Source organism: Anabas testudineus, chromosome 10, assembly GCF_900324465.2.
Source record: "Anabas testudineus chromosome 10, fAnaTes1.2, whole genome shotgun sequence".
Taxonomy (NCBI): domain Eukaryota; kingdom Metazoa; phylum Chordata; class Actinopteri; order Anabantiformes; family Anabantidae; genus Anabas; species Anabas testudineus.
In genome coordinates, this window is record NC_046619.1 from 15,419,804 (window position 1) to 15,438,468 (window position 18,665).

General features: G+C 38.6%; 1 protein-coding gene across 1 annotated transcript; it reads right to left on the reverse strand.

The window, feature by feature from the left end:
• Window positions 1–219: 219 nt before the first annotated feature.
• xpnpep2 (X-prolyl aminopeptidase (aminopeptidase P) 2, membrane-bound) lies at window positions 220–12,579 on the reverse strand. The gene is made up of 21 exons (XM_026357000.1): window positions 12,411–12,579; window positions 11,936–11,997; window positions 11,482–11,592; window positions 11,329–11,392; window positions 10,564–10,668; window positions 9,147–9,233; window positions 8,837–8,980; window positions 8,135–8,236; window positions 6,858–6,939; window positions 6,516–6,717; window positions 5,633–5,722; window positions 5,294–5,403; window positions 5,084–5,161; window positions 3,745–3,816; window positions 3,580–3,640; window positions 2,879–2,948; window positions 2,631–2,735; window positions 1,870–1,929; window positions 1,705–1,781; window positions 1,507–1,596; window positions 220–715 (listed from the first exon to the last, which is right to left on the reverse strand). The coding sequence occupies exons 1-21, from the start codon at window positions 12,457–12,459 to the stop codon at window positions 518–520; spliced, it is 2,019 nt and encodes a 672-aa protein (XP_026212785.1). The 5' UTR covers window positions 12,460–12,579; the 3' UTR covers window positions 220–517.
• Between the last annotated feature and the right edge of the window lie 6,086 nt (window positions 12,580–18,665).

Sequence of the window (18,665 nt, forward strand, 5' to 3'; positions counted from 1 at the left end):
CAAAATTAACATAAAACTGAAATAATATTTATTAATTGGATAATAATTGAATATTTATATTTGTAAAACCAAGAAGGTCGTATAAAACTTTTGTTGAACCATCTGGATGATAAAATTTTCAATAACTAATTTCCCGCAACTCTATTCCCAAATAATTAATAATTAAAATAAAGATGAGTCAGAGTCAGAACATCTGTCATATGTAGCTAGTCAAAGGTGAACAGATTCATGAGTAAGTCCACACCTCAGGTTTAAAAGTGTTTTAGTTTAATAAAATAGACATTATTTCAGCTGGTCATTAAAATGTCCAGATTAAAAACAAAAATCACACAAAGGATCCTTTTAAAACTTTAAAACAAAACATGATCTGACATAATTTAATTATTAAACAAATATATCCTTCAATTAAAAATGCTACATTGCAGTGCGTCTGTCAACCTGGTCGACAGTAGCTGCTCAGTAGAGACTGCATAGGGGTAACATCAGTGTGCAAGTCTGCTGTGAATGGAGGAGCTGCTCAAATGATGTTGTGGAGCGTAACCGTCAGAAGGATGAGCGTCAGCGAGGAGGACGAAACGGAGGCAGATGATCCAGGCGCCACAAACGGCTCAGTGTTCCTGAGCATCCAGTCCTTCTCCTCATGTAGCTCCTGTTGGTCCAGCTCAAGACCCACAAGCTTCCGGATTGTCTCGTAATAACTATTCAACCACTGGAGCTGAAGGAGGAGATAGATGACACAAACTGACGCACAAATTGACACTACTGGAGGGTAAAGCATGGAAGTAATGCATTTTTATATTACAGATAAATGGGATGGACTTAAGTGAAACTTATGTAAGTACACTAAGAAAGGTATCCTTAAAGAAAAAGTCAGTATAGTAAAGTAAATACAAAAAAATAACAGCATTTAGCACAAGTACTAGTTTTACTTTCCATCACAAATACAAAAAGTATAAGTTCCCTATAATTTCCATATTTGTTACCATCAGCAGACTCTACTCTACATGTCAACCGATGTTGAAGAAAAAAGAAACCAACTGTGAAATCTAGTCAAAGATGACAGTGTCTAAAAAAGTTTCTGAAAAAAGATATCCTTTAACAATGCAGATCTCCATGCCATGGTGTTAAAAAAAAAAAAAAAAAACCCTCACGTTTTCTCTTATGATAAAAGAAACAAAACAAAGAAGCAGGATTTCACATGTGGTTTTGTCACACAGTGTGTTTTGATCTCTGAGCAGCAGAGACACTTCACCCGTATGTGTAAAAGGGGGATTTTAAGAGGAAACCAGCACTGGTTAAGCAGGAAAATTAAATTTTTGGTTGATGACACTTATACCCAAAGGTATTTACAAACTAAAACAGGAAACAGATTTTATCTTTAGAGAAGTAAACTTACTTTAGAACATAGGTAGTTATTTAATGTAGTAAGAACTTTCAGTACCTTCTTTTTTGATAAATCATCATCTCAAAAAAAAGAAGATAGTGTTGTCAAATATGATTTCATACCTGTTCTGAGCTGAGGAGAGATGTGTCAATCAGTTTCCTGTCATATGGAACCAGTGACACAGTGTCAAAGGTCAGGTAGTTATGGCCATACTGAAGGATGGAGAAACACATGAAGCCAGACATGATTCACAAAGTTACTATCTTTGTTTGCTGATATCATACTCCAAATAATTAAATAATTAATTAACTTTAATCAACCTTAGTTGTAACAGGTACGATCACAGCAACGTCTTCAATCCGAATCCCAAAGTCATTCTCCTTATAATATCCAGGTTCTAGGAGAAAACCATGAAAAGCACGACATGTGAAGTTAAGCGGTAATGTTGGTCATCTTTTAAACGTGTGGATCCATTTATATCTCACCTATAGATGTGAACATGCCTTCTCTGAACGGGATGTTGTTGCTCTGAAAGCCGACAGGCCCTAAAAAAAAATATCACAGAATAAGACTGAAATACAGGAAGTGTACAGCTGGTTTAAAACCTTTATGTGATACTTTGTGCGATTAATTTTCATACATGGTTATTTTTGCTTTTGCGATCAAGCCTATAAGACTTTGTCTCTAGGAAATACTGATTTTCCACTGTCACCACTTGTCAAACCAGAGTAAATGGTGTAATAAGTAAATCATTTGCAGCGTAATCTACAAAGAATCACCAGAAAACAAAGAGTCATTTGACCACTTCCAGGGCAGAAGAGCGATCAATAAAATGCTTCTACGTGGAAAAACCTACTCATGTTACCACACACAGTAAACTGCCTTCCTTGCTTTGTTCTGCTTTGTGACTCCAGCCATGTGCTGTGTTGTGCCCATGTTAGTTTGACAAAACCACTAAACACAATTAAAAAACAAATAGTAGAAATAAAGTGTAAATTGCAAGATCTAGTGGAGTTTTCAGATGCTTTTGTTGCTCAAACACGTCATTTACATATCTTCTTATTCATTTTCTCACTCCTGGGTATCTGCACCACAGTGTAATGTTCAATTTTATCTTTAAAAGCCTCTCAGGCATCATTATCAGGCAGCTTTTTTAGGTTGTCGTGCACCGTATTCAGTTTGTGCAGAGCTTTAAACAAATTTTAAACTGAAAATATGAAAAATAAATAAATAAAAGCGACCATACACTCATGAACTCCAAAGTAGTTTCCAACACCGTGCCCTGTGCCGTGGCCGTAGTTCAGGCCCACCTCCCAGAGTGCTCGTCGACCCAGCATCTCCATGTTCACACCTGGTGATAAACAACATTTGCACAAAGCTCAGAGCAAAAACCCTGCTGCAGACACTGGAACTTGTGAATTTCAAAATGATGGCAAGTGGAGGAACAGTGCTCTCTAGTGGTGAAACGAGAGTTTCAGGTTGTTTCATTTCTACCTCTAGTGCCTGATGGAAATATGGTTCTAGAGATCTCAATGTTTCCCATGAGCACTCGAGTAAAGGCCTCCTGTGAAAAGAGAAATCTAGTTAATAAAAGGGAAATTGTATTTCAAAGAAAGATTATGTGGTACTGTGGTTGTGTTGTATCTATGTTCTGGTGGTACAATACTGTACAATACATCTCTCTCATATGCAGCTCACTGAAGAGAGGGAGGGAAGGTATAGAATTAAATAGTGCAATCATTATTCTTACTCTATCATATCAACAGGAGCCGCCTCCTGTTTTCAGCAGGAGAGAAGAGCTGTTGCTGACTAATGTCAATTTATGGTGTGAAAATTATGGAGGCCAAAACAAAACCTTCTGTTGTACATGTGATTTCTGCGTTCTTCTTTTAATCCCGCAGGTTGGTTTTGAAGTAAATGCAGTCACATTGTTGTTTATTGTATAATATAATATAATATTATATATATATATATATATATATATATATATATATATCTTGTTGTTCTGATATAACTCAATATCCAGTGGTAATAATAATAATGCTTACAACGAAAAATCTAATCCAATAGCAACAAAGTAAACTCCCCTGATTGATTGCAGTGTAGAGGACTACTCATCTCTTGTGTTTTGACAGAGAAAATGTAAATATCCCTTCAAACATTTACACTTTCAGTTTTATAAATAAAAGTCTTACCTTTTGCATGGGCGTTGGGGTTCCCCAGTGAACTGTGCGAGTGATGTCAGTGGTCCCGTCTCTAATCGCAGTGAGAGACAACGTGACTCACTTCAAATAAATATGACACGAAGTGAAACTGAACGAGTGCGTGTGTGTTTTTAGTCTCTGTTAGTTTTTACTCACAGATACTGGCCACCAGAGTCCACCAGATACATCTCATCAACTGTCAACTTCCTGTTGTTTTCTGCCGTTGGGCTACAAAACACACAAAAACAGGAAATAACAACAGCACTGCTGAGTTTTTAAGGGTCTTAGAGCATTGACATTTTTACTGACCTTTCTTTATAGCGTGTTGCAAATGTATAGATTATCTCTTATCTTGTTGCCCTTTTTCCCCATTTTCAGCTATTTGTGTCTTTAGACACAAGTAGAGCAAAAGAAATGCGCAGCAGTGAGAGATTAGGGGATAGAACCTAATACTGCATACACCAATCACAACATGAGGACCACCGGCCTAAAACTGTCCACAAGACCTCTGAAGGTGACTCTAGTATCTGGCACCAGGTCCTGTAAGTTATGAGGTCTGTCCACCGTGCATCAGACTGCATAGTGAGAGTGCATCCTGGAGCTGTCTTTTCTCCAGCTAAATGACACCCACACCCCCGGCCACCACATCTGACTGTTACGTGCTGCCTGTTATATCCCAGTCTTTGACAGGTGCCATTGTGACGCGATAATCACTGCTATTCACTTCACCTGTCAGTGGTTTCGTTGCTGTGGCTGATCACTGGCTCAGGTTTATATTTTAATCTCTAACTCCACTGAAATGTGCTTGGACCACTTGCAATCCAAAAGAACTGCGTATTTCTCTTATCCTCTCTTACTGGGCCTTTATGCAGTACCCATTCTTCTTTTACTTTATTATTCCCTAAGGGGAAATCGATTTACAGAAAGCACCCACACAACCATACACATGAAAGACAATGTCCTGTGGTGAGCTAGTGACCTCACTTCCACCTCTCACAGTTATTATACAGAGTACTGGCTGAAAGGATGAAATAACTTCTTCTGGAGCCCAAAGACGGTTTCCCTGTGGTTAAAATAGCAGTTCTCCATTCATTCAGCAATTTTTGATAGGACACAGGTTCTGTAAATGTCATTAAGACTGTGGTGTCAAGCTGAAAATCAATAATTTTACTGTGTTCACAATATTACAAGTTGATTCTTCTGGGCAGCATTTGCACCCCCATGCCAGCAGGATTGATGCAGTGTGAATGTCAGGATGCTTTCAGTAATAGATCTTAGAAACTGTTAGAAACTTCCCAGCTAAACTGAGTGGGAGGGTGCAACAGTGGACATTTATAGACTGCTGCCGCTCATACACCAGTTAATTATTTCATTGGATTTCCTGATAGTAACATAAATAGAGTTCATTCCCCTTTAATTGAATTAAAAATGTACAGTGCACTGAAAAGGGCAAGGAGTCCCCAAAATCAAACCTACAACCTTTAACACATGTTACCTATAATGTGCGAGCGCAGCGTTGGGTCCACTTGCAGAGATAGTATCGAAGCTTGGGCCTCTGTTGTCCTTCTGTTTGCTGTAATGATGAAGTGAGTTTAACTCTATGAGTTCGAACTTTAAGTTCTCTCTTACACTGACTTGTAATTTCAAATTAAATACTACAATATGAAGTGCTTCATGCAACTTCTTATTGATGGTGTGCACTCGCCTGCGACATGTATCAACATATTTTGCAGCGGTCAGCTCAGTCTCCTTCCCCTCGGGAACGACCTTCTCCAGCCACATCAGCAGCTGAATGACTGCGACCGCATCTCTCACCTGCACAGAGTTGCAGCAACACACTGGAAGGTGAGTTTTAATTACGTTTTCATTTCTTGTGTTTTTTTCTTCTCACAATTGTTGCATTATTATGATCTTGTTTGAATGTAACATTACATAATTAGCAACCACATGTATTTCTTGTATTTACTGTATTCATACAGTAAATATGTAGGTGTGTGCATGTGTGCGCTTGTGTGAAGGTTGAATATTTGTGCAGATGACATACATGAGCATCCCTCAGGATTTGCTGCTCAGTCTCATCTTTCACGGCTTTAGTCGTCAACACAGGAGAGTAGGAGCTGGTCATTAGTTTGTCCTACATGATGCAGAGAAACAAAATAAGATGCACATATAGTGTTCGCCCCATCTTATAACTAGCATTTCTTTTTGTGCATTTAATGCCAAACACACACACACACAAGAGAATAGTTTAATAACTGGAAGCTGCTGATTTTAAAAACTGATTTTGCAACTTGTTGAGCTGCAAACGCATTTTTTTTCCCATTTAATTTCAGTTAAAGCATTTTTAGTTGAAGTTTGGCCACATGACAGCTGCTAAAAAAGCTGTAAACAATGCAAACACTTCATCACCTCATGTAGTGATTAAGTGTTTCTCTGTATTCAGTCTCTCTTGGTCTGTTTTGGTCTTCACCATCCCCTCAAGGAAATATGTAGTTCATTAAGTGATAATGGTAGCTTTGTCTGTCAGTAGCTTATTGCATCTAACATGTAGTGCACTATGTTTTAATGAGCGCATTCACTGCCTACTGCATTTAGAAAAACAAATAGTTCTCCATAGATCTTTATAAGAGACACTTTTAACATTCAACTAAGTGGTGTTATCCATTGTTAATATAAAAATATTAATTAGTGCAGCTTTAAATGCTTGGAATCTGCCCAAAAAATGAATCAGAAATAAACGAGTGGTGACTCACTACAGCATTGTTAATGGGAAAACACAGCAACAGTGCAGCAATACAAACACATCATTATACTGTATATACACAGTTCAATTCAGTAAAATGATGATGATAAAATGTAATAATATAACACCAACAGGGAACAAAATAATGCAGTGCACTGCTTTATGAAATAAATAATCTACATACCTCTGGTGTAATGATCTCATAAAGTGCATAGTTTGTGTACTCTGTGCCGATCCAAACTTTAATACCAGGCTGATCCACATACATCTTTAAATCATCCAGGACAGAGTCATAGCTTTTAAGCTGCACACAGAGGGGTCCGTCACAGGAGGTATTAAGGTACACCTTCAGCTCGTCTGTAATTCTTTCCATGTGAACAAAAAGCCTGGGAGAAATACAAGAGGTGATTCTTAAATTAGTGGTTTACATGAGAAAAAATACCTTATTCCAGGAGATGTGATGTTAGTTACAGCAACAGAGAAAATCTGAGATGAATCTGATGTAATCCCTGAAAAATACACTTACCAGATCTCATTCATTGTCAACAGTGTGTAGGAATAAAAGAAGGGATTGTATGGGATGTCGCTGCCGCGCATATTGAACAGCCCTGAAAAACAAAAACATACACGACCTCTGACTGTCAACAGTCACCGCAGCAACTCACACATTCATTTATATCATCCACCTGAGGCAAGACTCGCTGCTTGTATCTGTATCTGACTTGTTCCTGGTGTTCCTGGTGTTCCTGACTTTTTCTGTGTCTGTATTATTGAACGGAGACTCACTAATTCTGAAATCAGAATGTAGGAAAGGTCTCAGTTCTGCCTGTGTGGATAGTAGGAAATCACATTAATATGGGGACAAACAAAAGGTTGAACTGACAGTCAGGTATACACATCTACAATTGTTCTGAATCTTTCTCATTCTTATCAGTAGTTGTTAAAACCAGCTTCAACGTATTCAGTTTAACAAAGTCTGTAATAAGTTATATACTGTATGTTAAAATGTTTAATTGTTTTTTGTTTGTTTGTTTTTTCTTTTTCTTTTGGAGGTTTAAACAAGCTAAATGACTAAGCTAACAGAATTTATATTACTGATGAGCATTAAACCCCTGTCTGGAGGATCTTTTCTAAGTTTTCTAACACAGTTTCCATCTGTTTTTTTAAACAAAGCTGAAGACAGGAAGCCTAACCTTAGCACATACAGTGTCCACGGCTGTGCTGGTTTTAAAAGTTTGTTTAAAGCTCACTTCTAACATCCACTCTGCTATGTTCATCCTCCAGCTGCAAAGCAAACTGCATAGCGTTCTGTATGCATGTTGTGTATCTGGCTTCACCCCCTGGTGTGACACCACAGTGGGAGAAGCATGATTTCACCATCTCTCCAAGTGGGAGATAAAAAAAATTCTGATTATTTACAAAACACTGCAGAGATAGATTTCAGGGGTTTGACATGACAGCAGGGCCTGTCTTATCACCTTGATCCACTCTAAAGTTGTTTATAGAGTGGATTAAGAGTTGAATGTAGTTCTACAACAACTTGTCTTGAAATAAAAATCTGTTTCTGCGCTGAGGAATAATAACTAGATAGATCCTGCTATGAAGCACAATGAGTACGTGTCAAAACTGCACACAAACCAGAGCACACTGGTACAACAACTTAACTTAAGACATCAATTTGAAATTTATATGAGGCTCATATAAAAAACATTTTCTAGTGAGTTCAGTAGTTTTTTTTAATGTTTTCTAAATCAGTGATATAATTTATTGACATATGAAGCTTCATGGGTCCAGTTTACTTACAAGCTGTTTCATCCAGCGCTGAAAGCAGAAGAGCTGTGGGTTTGTAGGGACTGTCCGTCATCTGACTCCGTATCTGCTCCACCTTCATCTGCCAGGACCTTTCTGCAGAAACATTTTAGTTTTTCTAAACCACAGATTCTCATTTGTGTTGGATATGTTACGGATCTATCATAGTTCATAGTAATTCCATAATTATAGGAACTATGAATTATATGAACAATTATCATTATTTCCAAACATAATCCTAACCCCAACCCCCTACTGTAACCTCTGACCTTATCCCTAACCCCAATCCTAACCCTTACACCGAAACCAAATGAAGGAACAAGCTTTAACTTAAAAATGAAATATTTTCATCTATTTGGTTGTCAAATGTACACACACTTACACAGACCATTAGGTTTATGATCTGCATATGTTCCATTTATCTGTTCTCCAACCATAAAGACAAATAAAGACCAATAGTTGTCCAACAACATCCTTATCTGGAGACTTTTCCATTAGGAGATAGTATTTGATCTGTCATTGAGCCATAAAATATGAACAGGCTGTTTATGGCTGTGTTTGCAGAGCTTCTTACTGTTCTCTGTCCAGTTTGCAGGTATTTATCAGCACATAGATAAAAGGCACCACACAGGCAGACTGACAGACTGCAGTTTGTGTGTTTACAGTACAGACACATACACACATACAGAAACCCACGTATGACTCTGTCTGGCAGGCGAATGAGTCCTCCAGGTGGGATGGACGGCCTTTCCTTCCACACTTGGTCGACCAGGTTAGCAGGCATGGACTTGAGGCTGCGATTGCTTGACATCAGATTGACGCTGTAGTCCTCCTGTGTTTCTAATGGAGGAAATTGCAGATGATTACACACACTGAACCGAATCAATCATAGGTAAACAGTCTGCATGGCGTCTGGAGGCTCCATCAATAATTTTCCATCTACATGGCCGAGCACTTTATTGATATTAACATGGATTGACAGGAGGGATAAAGAACTGAGACTTACTGAGGGAGAAGAGAAAGGGATCAAAGCCAATCTCGCCGCCCGGTGGGACTTCAGAGATGAGCCATTCTGCCACACTCATGATGGACACTGGAGAACATCACACATGACAGACTGTAGTCAAGTTACTACTGGCTTTATAAAAAGTGACAGAATAAATCTACTTGGCCGACCGCTAGTGAAAACTGGGAATTCGTTATAGCTTTACTCAGTGTTTTTTGAAAGTTAGATTAAATCAAATTACCACAGATTGTGGTGTAACTAAAGAAACATTAAACAGTTATCTTTATAATACCGGCAAAATAAGTATTTGCAAAGAAGCAGGAGGATCTGCAGCACAGACTTTATTCCTGCTGAAGTGTCAGCTGTTGAAACAGGTCACACACACGTCAGTGTGGTCCTGCTTCTTCGTAAGCACCTCTCTTACCTGTTGTTTGAGTTAATGCTTGACTACCACGCTGTTCATGCTGTATAGTATTTGACTAATTGGTGAACTTGATTTAGCATGTTTTGTTTATATATTTGCAATGTTTCTCTCTTTCTGTTTTCTAGAAGGTGCTTTTGTTTTATCAGTTTTTGTTTTCCTAAGCTGCAGTGCATTGAACAAATACAATGAGAGCAATTTAAATTGCTCAACACAACTTATGTTTCATGTGGTTCCTCCAATTCCAACACAAAATATAGCTTCTAATGAAACAGCAGTCTCAACATTATTCAGCTCTTTCATGACAAGCATCGTCAGTACTTACAGTGATAAAACACCCTTTCGCTGTTATGACCTGCTGCAAACGTGATGCATAGCCCGACACCAGCTTCTGAGAGAGTTACTGAGGAATCTTAGGCCATTCCTCAAGGGTAATGGTCTGCACGAATATTCTTGGGTTTGCGTGCTGCAACCGCCTTCACTGAATCCCAGAAGAGATTTTCTATGGGGATCAAATAAGGAACAGGAACTCCAGAACCTTTTAAGACTTCTTCAACAACCAAGCTGAAACTGAAATGCCTTTTGCCACCAATTCTTGTTTGTCTCATCAGAAATGTGTTTGCAGCCCTCGATGGCTTCCTATTTCTGCACCGTCCAGGCTGTGTAGTTGCTATTCATTTAATCTAATCGTCCTTGAATAGTTGCATCAGGGGTCAAAACATTTTAAGAATTCAAGTTGCATTTTGTATTGAATTTGCTGGAACCACTTCAAACACTTCTATTGAGCTATTTAAATAGTTCTTGTTTGATTTGTTTGGTGCAAACAGCTGAAAGGTACATTTAGCGGGTTAAATCTTTATGAGTGCAACTTTAAATCCTGTAATGATAGATGTAACATTTGTCAGGATATTTTTAGACTCCATCGGATAAAAAAAAACAAATACTTGATTTGAATCCATGTGTCTCGTCAATCGCAATATAATCAGCACCCCCCACCATCTCTTTTCAGGTCCCAGTTGCAGTCCATCTGTCTTTCAGCTTGAACCCAGTAGCGGCTGTCTGTCCACAGAACGGCCTTGGTTGGAGTAACTACAGCAGTGCCTGGGGAGGGGCAGGACAGCAGCTGTGTTTTAGAGAGGGCAGTGGCGGCACTGAATTACAAATGACTATAAATGCCAGAGTTGACTTAGAACATGCCATTCTTAAAAAATGTGCGAGCGTGGGGAGAAACGGGACAGTTGAGGAGAAACACTGAGGACATTTGAAGCAGGTGACATGCGGTGTATGCATAATTATTCCTTACATTACCATTCCACTCTCATATAAGAAAGATGCATTCAAATAACATCAGTATATTTCAAAAACTAAATCTTACATGTCAGATTCTTAATGAAGGACTGTAAAATGTGACTTTTCTTTACAGAGTCTGGTCTCTGGAGTCTTAATGAATTTTATCCTCGCAGAAGCTCAGCACACAAACGTGCATTATTATTCATTCGGTTCACCATTACTGCCTAAAAACAGACCTCATGAGTTAATGGTCAGTTAAATCTGTGAACAAGAGCGTGGACGAATGAGGAGATGCGATGATGCGGTGAGTGAAAGTGTAAAAACCAAATGAATGATAAGCAGGCAGTATAGTGAGGATGTGGGATGAAAGTAGAGGAGCTGCATGACCGCACCACTCAGATGTAGGAAGTTGAGTCATGGAGAGGAGGAGGAGGATGACAAAGACACGGAGGAGGCAGAAAAGGATTGTACCTGCGGAACCTGTAAAGCCAGTCATGAAGGCCAGCCTGGCGTCACGTGGTGAGATATACTCACTCTGATGGAGAAACAGAGTAGGTTACGCACACTCATACACACACAGCAGTTTAAACCCAGATATATTCATATGATGGACAGCAGCTGTACCAGGTGAGCATCAGTGTCAGGGATTATGTAGGCAGAGATACTCAGAGGAGACATTAGCGCTCGTAACTCCTTCAGCTGTAGAGTGGTATTTACTGCTGTGCTGGGTAGATACTATAACACGCGAGCACACACACACACACACACACACACACACACACACACAAACACACAGCGATAAAGACACAGAGTGTGTGAAAAGTCAGATTTGAGACTTGGATAAAAACCCAAGGAACTGCTGATTCAGCCCTTTCTGTGTCTTCAAGTGTAATCATTAACTGTAGTTCAAGTGCAGTAATCATTAACTGTATAAAACACATGCAATATATTTCATTATAGGAAAATACTGTTTACTGTGGTCTAAGTAGATTCATGTGTACTTTGAGGTCAGTTGTATGGCGTATGTGTTGTCATTTAATGAATATAGACAGCGTGTCCATTAATGAGTTGATCTTACAGGTGGAGTCAGAGAGCAGTTCCTTTCAGTTTGCTCGTTTGCAACAGCACCAGGAGGGTTTCCTGAAAATAAAAAAAGGCACAGTGGTAAAAGACCTTGGAAAGTGACTCAAAGTAGTAACTGAGCTGAGCTATGTAAGCGCATTTCATTACAGCGTGAATTGATGCTGCTTTTTTTGGTAACTTAATCATGTTGACTCTTTTCAGACACATTGAGTCTGTGGCAGCAACGTGACTCAAAGATTAATAACAAACAAGCACAGACTCCCACTGTGTCACACTATCAATCCATTTTCAATACACGCCATCAAGCTGAATTCAGCTGCAAAGCAGACTGCTTTGACCGTGGGACATATCTTGCACTACTTTGCAGCTTCGTTCATCATCAAAAACAATTACAAGTACTGATCATCACAAGCAGCCCAGTCACACAGAGAGCAGAGACACATCAGTGAGGATAAAGAGGAACTTTTTACCTGTCAGTGCTGCAAGCGACAGAGCCAACAGCCAGCCATAGGAAGGCATCTTGGCACTACGAGGCTGTCAGGAACAGATCCACACACGGAGTGGCTACAAAGCAGGTCCTCCGATGTGTAAGCAGCGTATGTGAGAAATTGTGTGTGGGTGTCTGCTAGTAAATGCATGACAGTCCTCTCTCTAGCTCTCTCTCTCTCTCTTCTCTTCCTCCTCCTCCTCCTCCTCCCTCTGTGGCCCTCTGATAGGACTCATTTGCAGTAGCTTTAGGGTGGGTCTCTGTGCATCCAACTATTATACACTGTTGGATTAAGAAAAGACTGAAATGAGCAGGTGTTTTCCAAAGTCCACCCACATATTCTGCGCAGCATCTGAGTAATGATACAGTAACCCTTTTGTTATTGTATAATGATGCTAGTTGGAAGATGAGGGTCAGGATTTTCCACCAAGATGTACGGCCATCTACTGAGTAAGCAGCATAATGGGCTGCTTATAATATGTACAGAGCATGACTGCACAACATCAGACCCATGCATTTTCAGATGTTTGTATTTGCACAAAAATGTATCTAAGAGTATCTCGGTCTATCGGCAAGTTGCTGTAATCCTGCAGACATTTCCAGAGAAAGCTTTTGTGCATTTGATATTTTTAAACCCTTGAACTCAAGCCAAATGGTTAATGGCACTTAGCTAAAGGAAAGAGGAGTGAGGTAAGTGTATGATGAGGAGATTTATTAAAGCACTGAGACAATACATCAATCTGTTCTCAGTGGGAGCAGAAAAAGACCCATTATCGCTGAAAAGTTGGTACACAAATTTGTAGCTGTTTGTATTTTAAGTGAAACTTAATGTATGAGTAGGACTATTTGTTGGCGCAGTAATTTCATGAAGTCCTGTTGTCACTGTGAGAGAGTCCTTGCAGCTACTGTTGTCTGTGTTTCCAGTCTCACTGCTAAGTTAAGCTAACCAGCAATTTTCTAATCTAACAGTAACTCTCATCAATAAAGTAAATAACATGTTTCTCCAACCATTGCTCTAATGTATTTTATAAACCTTTATGTTTTTATTTTGCACTTGTGTTTAAATTACCTCCAGGTGCCAAGAGCAACAAATAAAGATTATATAATTTAATCACTATCTAAACAAACAGGACTCAAAGCGTTCATAAGATCTCTGGGCCAATTAGTCAGTTCCCAGCGACTGCAAAGCCTCTGTGGAGCCTCAGAGCAGTCTGTTACTGCAGGTTTATTAATCTGGTGCCGGGATTTATGCACATACAGCCTGTGATTTACTGACATTGCACTTACCTGATTTCAATACACCTCTTTGGTGCTGTGGGATCCGACAGCTTTGATCCTATCTTCAAAACCTGGCAGTTCTTCAGACTACAGTCCTGCTCTTCTGAAATAAGACTCAGACTGAGTATAACATGGGTAATATACTGTACAATTCAATGATCACAGAGCGAAGTCTTTTAATTACCTTTGCTTTTCATTAAAGGCACTAGATTCTAATATGTATTAGCAGAGTTCAAAAGTGCTGTATCAAGTTTCATGCACATTTCGTTAACTTAAATTTTCCCTTTTTCTCGCTTGGTGAACTTAACTAATACTTTTAACTGAAAACAAGTGTAACAGATTCCTGTCTTAATAAATAAATAGTGGTTTAAGTGTACTGTTACACAGTTAGTATTGTGTTATAAGAGAGTACACCTCTCAACAATGTCCATCCATCCAGTATTTCAATCACTTTTCACTGGGTGAGAGGCAGGCTACACCCTGGACAGGTCTATCACAAGCTGACATACATCAGTCTGAAAACTGAACTACTGAATGAGTAGAAAAACATTTTTTTTTGAAGTGAATAAACGCTACGCTAGCACTTCAGTTTACACTGCAGAACATCACTGTGAATGTGATGTGCCACTTCCCCCTCTGACACCCTCACATCATCCTGACCCGCTCCTGGTGGCTGCTCGTAGTTACAACAGCTGTTGCTGGAAACAGGTGGATCAGTTTTCTTTGTAAATGGTGATTTGTCTGTTATTTGTTACAGTATCAGAGACAAACATGTAAATAGGCAAATATAGCTTTATAACCATATGCCAACTGAGCCCTCTCTCTTGAAGCACAGCAGCCAGTTAACCTGTGACCACTGTGTTCATTAATGAAGGAACGTAAGTTGTCTTGGGCCCATCCTCATTGACACCTGAACACACAGTGCATGTGCATCTCCACAGCATTGTAAAAGCACAGTTTTTCTTTTTCTGGTGCACTCTCATCAAAACAACCATCACATCCTGCACTGATGTCCTATTTCCCTGCAATGTTGTTGTCAGAAACACATCCACAAACTGGTGTTTACACTAAAAAAGAGATTAATGTGTCCCAGAACACCTCTGCAAGTGGTTTGAGTGATCAGGTCACAATCTTTTCCCGGTGTCCCGTTTTCACTTGTGTTCTGCTCGTCCATGACTCATCTTAATCCCAGTTGTAAACAGGGCTTTAGATACGTATCTCATTCCCAAACCATGGCCATAAAAATGAGGATGATGCTTATTAATGGAAGAGATTTGTGTGGGGAAGATTTAGGTGGAGTAAAAAGATTTTTGTGTGCAATCTTCTTCTGACCACAGCTAAAAAGACACGTCCTGATCATGACGTCACTCAGATTTTATTTTCTCTCATTATAACTGTTCTCGATTCAACCTCTCACATCATTGACTCTTCTTCCTTTGTTGGAGTTTTTCCTTTTCGGAAACTAGGGCCTGAGGGCAGTGTGTGTCATATGCTGTGCAGATTTTTAGGCCACTTGGGTTGTAAACACTGAGTCACGTTGCACAGTTTTGGACTAGAAGATTATAAACCATTTTAATGGTGTTATTAAAGTGGGAAAGTGTTGAAGAAGACTTTCTCAACCTCCAGTTTTTCCATTTGATTCATTTAAAATAAACATTTGCTTATTTTTGCAATTTTCAAATGGCTCATTAACTTTCCAGATTTGTTAACATGAATAATACTAGGACTTATTTAAAAGTAAATATTTGAGATATGCCTTGATTAATTAACTTAACTAAATAAAACATGAGGATGCATTAAGATAACTGAAATTATCTTAATGCATGGACATAGTGATCACAAGTTAATATGGCTACTGCTGTTCGTCTATTCAATTGGCACCAGTTAGGTGTTTTTTCTAAATAGGAACTTAAACTTTTAATTAATCAATGTTGAATTATAAAACCAATACTAAGACATATATATAGACATTGTTGTGCAAAAAAAAAAAAAGTTAAAACAGAAGAAATGTTATGTTTTTGAGTGGCTGAGTCAAACTCCAGACTTTAATCTTATAAAGAGGCTGGTAAGTGATCTGAAGCAGGCAGTTCATGCAAGGAGTCAAACAAACATCCCTGAGCTAAAACTATTCTGTGGTGATCATTAGGCTTAAATCTGTCCAAGCTGATGTGCACTGCTGATAAATGGTTTCCAGAAATTCAGTTTATTGAAATAACAAGTCTCACATACTTTGGCCACACACAAATATTTAAAACTTTCCACAATAAATAAATGGATAAGTGTAATTTCTTGCTCAGCTGGGTTCCTCTTTATCTGGTTTTAGAACTTTTCTCACATTTTAGGTCATATTTGCACAGAATTAGAGAAATGTCTCAAGGTTTTACAAACTTTCAAGCACCACTGTAAATCATATTAGTGTTAGTGTCAACCTCAAAGCAGAAGCTGTTCTGTTACTGTTGTATTTTTAGATGTACAGTGGCCCAGATATTAAGTTTCTTGTCATATCATCTTATCCAGAGGCCATGGATACACTTAGTTCTAATCAGTGTGAAAGTAGGAACAAAGCAAGTATTTTGAATCTATGAGGGCTTTCAGCCAAATTATAACAGTGTTTCACAGTCACATTCAAAAGAATTGAATCTTTCATGTTATGAAGATATTGTGACCTGTTTAATCCAATAAATATATATATTTATTTATTTATACATGCAAGTCCACAGCAAAACATGAGGACCTTAAATTGGCCTGATCTCACTTTTAAATTAAACGAACAACAAAAGATCACAGCTACATAGTATGGAGTGAGAAAAAAAACATATCATTATTTCATTGTTTGAATTTCATCTGACAAAATCGACATAAATGCTGGTTAATGGCAACAGCTGCTAATTATATCAACCTTTAGCATCAAATTATCAGGAGATAATGCTGTTTTAGTGTGTACAGAGATGTGAAGCAGAAGGTGTGTTTACAAATTAGCATAAAGAAAGGACAGAGGATGAGAACAGATTTGCTTTGCCTGACTGAACACCTATATGTATAACCTGCTCCAGCTCAGAAAAACCTGTGGGCAGCCTCATTTCTATGTACCTCTGTGACTTTATTGTCTTGTTGTCAAAGAGAGACAAGTGCCCATGGATGGACTTTGTCCTTGTCAGACAGATGCGTTGTTTGTAGCCATGCTCACAGATGGTAATGTCATTTAGTTTGAACCACACTGAAATATCTAAACAAATATTAAATGCATTTCTATAAAATCTCTGGGGTCCCCTGAAAGATGAATCAAAATGAGTTTTGTAATGACCTGACTTTTCCTCTTGCACCACCAAGACATTGACATTTGTGGTTTTGAGCATCTATTGATTAATGTATATTTCAATCATTCATAGCTGCTGCTGGAGGCTTTATGTTTAAGGTCTGTCCATTCCCACAGGATGTCACATGTTTATGAACATGTCTCGGGAACTCCTTATAGAAATTTCTTCAAATTTGGTGCAAAAGCTCGTGTCTCGCAATTGCCTTGAAGGAATTTCGTCCCATGTGGCTCAAACGTTCACTTACACTCCTGTAAATGTATTAAAATGTGAGTCTGGACAGACATACATGTTGACTGAACTCCACTGGTTGGTGGAGTCATATTGTTGACTATAATCAGTGTTGGTATCTCAGAGTCTAATAGAAATAAACAGAGAGCAGTGCATTTAGATCTCAGTTAGTACTGGAAAATGCATGGTATTCATAGACATTTCATAGTCTCCTCTGATCCTTACCATACATTTTGTCACAGCATTACAATGCCTGTGTTTCAAGCAAGCAATGAATGCTAAACAACAATAGCAACAGTGCCCCTAAAATGTTTTCCTAACAGTTATGTACAGGTACATAATACACATTAAAAGAAACCACTAGCTTTCAGCCACACTCAACAAGAGCCGCTCCACTGGTTTGACCTTGGTTCAAAGTAACTTGTAGAGGGGAGAGAGGACTACATGCAGCTGTTCTGTTGTTTGACCACCATCTGGTTTTGAAATGGGCCAATTGGTCAATAAAACCCAGTATTAGTCATAAAGCTTGTTTAGTTTGCATAATTTATTGCTAACACACAAAACAAAGAGAAATACTGTAGATGGTCAAGCAGTAAAAGTCATTATGAAACTTTATCTCCAGGGCTGTAAAGTGTTGAAGAGAACTGGATGGTGTCCAGGGAGCTCAGAGGTTCTTAAGAAAACAGAGTCACGTTTGATGTCATTAAGTGGAGTGAAGTCAGTGAGCGTCTCCAGGCAGGTTGTTTCTGGTACATTATCCGCAGCATTCATCCAGTGCACCCTTTTGCACAAGGTGAACCATTTAAAGGAAAGCTTCATCAAAATATAACGTTTTGTGAGTCTTGACAGGTTATTATGCTGCATCACAGATTAATGCAGCTGTAGTCAACCGAGGTTCATGGAGGACACAAAGGCTTGGAAACATGACAGCAAAAATATAAAAGGATGATACACAAATGATTCACTAATCTGTCGCACATCATGTTTAGTATGATCTGAACACATTTAAAAAAAAAAAAAAAAAAACACATTATTGAATTAACACATAATGTGCTTGTTAACATTGTGTTGTTAAATTCAGGTTTAGATATCCTGCAAGTAGCAACCATGGCGGACCTGAGGCCTCTGCAGCTCGAGAAAAGGCACCAGGCGTGCTAACCCTAACCAGGAAACAAACACAAGCAAATAAGGAAAATATCTGGAGCAATTTGACATCCCATCCATTATACTACTATCATATAGTTTTATATTATCAATACCATACTGCTAATAAACTCTACACTTTACTTTTTTTTTTGTTTTTAAACAAATTTCCATTTTGTTGTATGCCTTGCACTGTTTGCGCATTTGGTTGTGGTGACTCTGATGACGACTGATTAACCTCAATAAGCGTTTGATGATTACATTAAAAATTT

Excerpts from the sequence above, each read along its gene's own strand:
- xpnpep2 (XM_026357000.1), bottom strand. The coding sequence starts at position 12,459 with ATGCCTTCCTATGGCTGGCTGTTGGCTCTGTCGCTTGCAGCACTGACA. Across the intron at positions 9,234-10,563 it reads CTGGGACCTGAAAAGAGATG|TGTCCATCATGAGTGTGGCA; the intron begins GTGGGGGGTGCT and ends GATGTTCTCCAG. Across the intron at positions 2,736-2,878 it reads ATTTCCATCAGGCACTAGAG|GTGTGAACATGGAGATGCTG; the intron begins GTAGAAATGAAA and ends GTTTATCACCAG.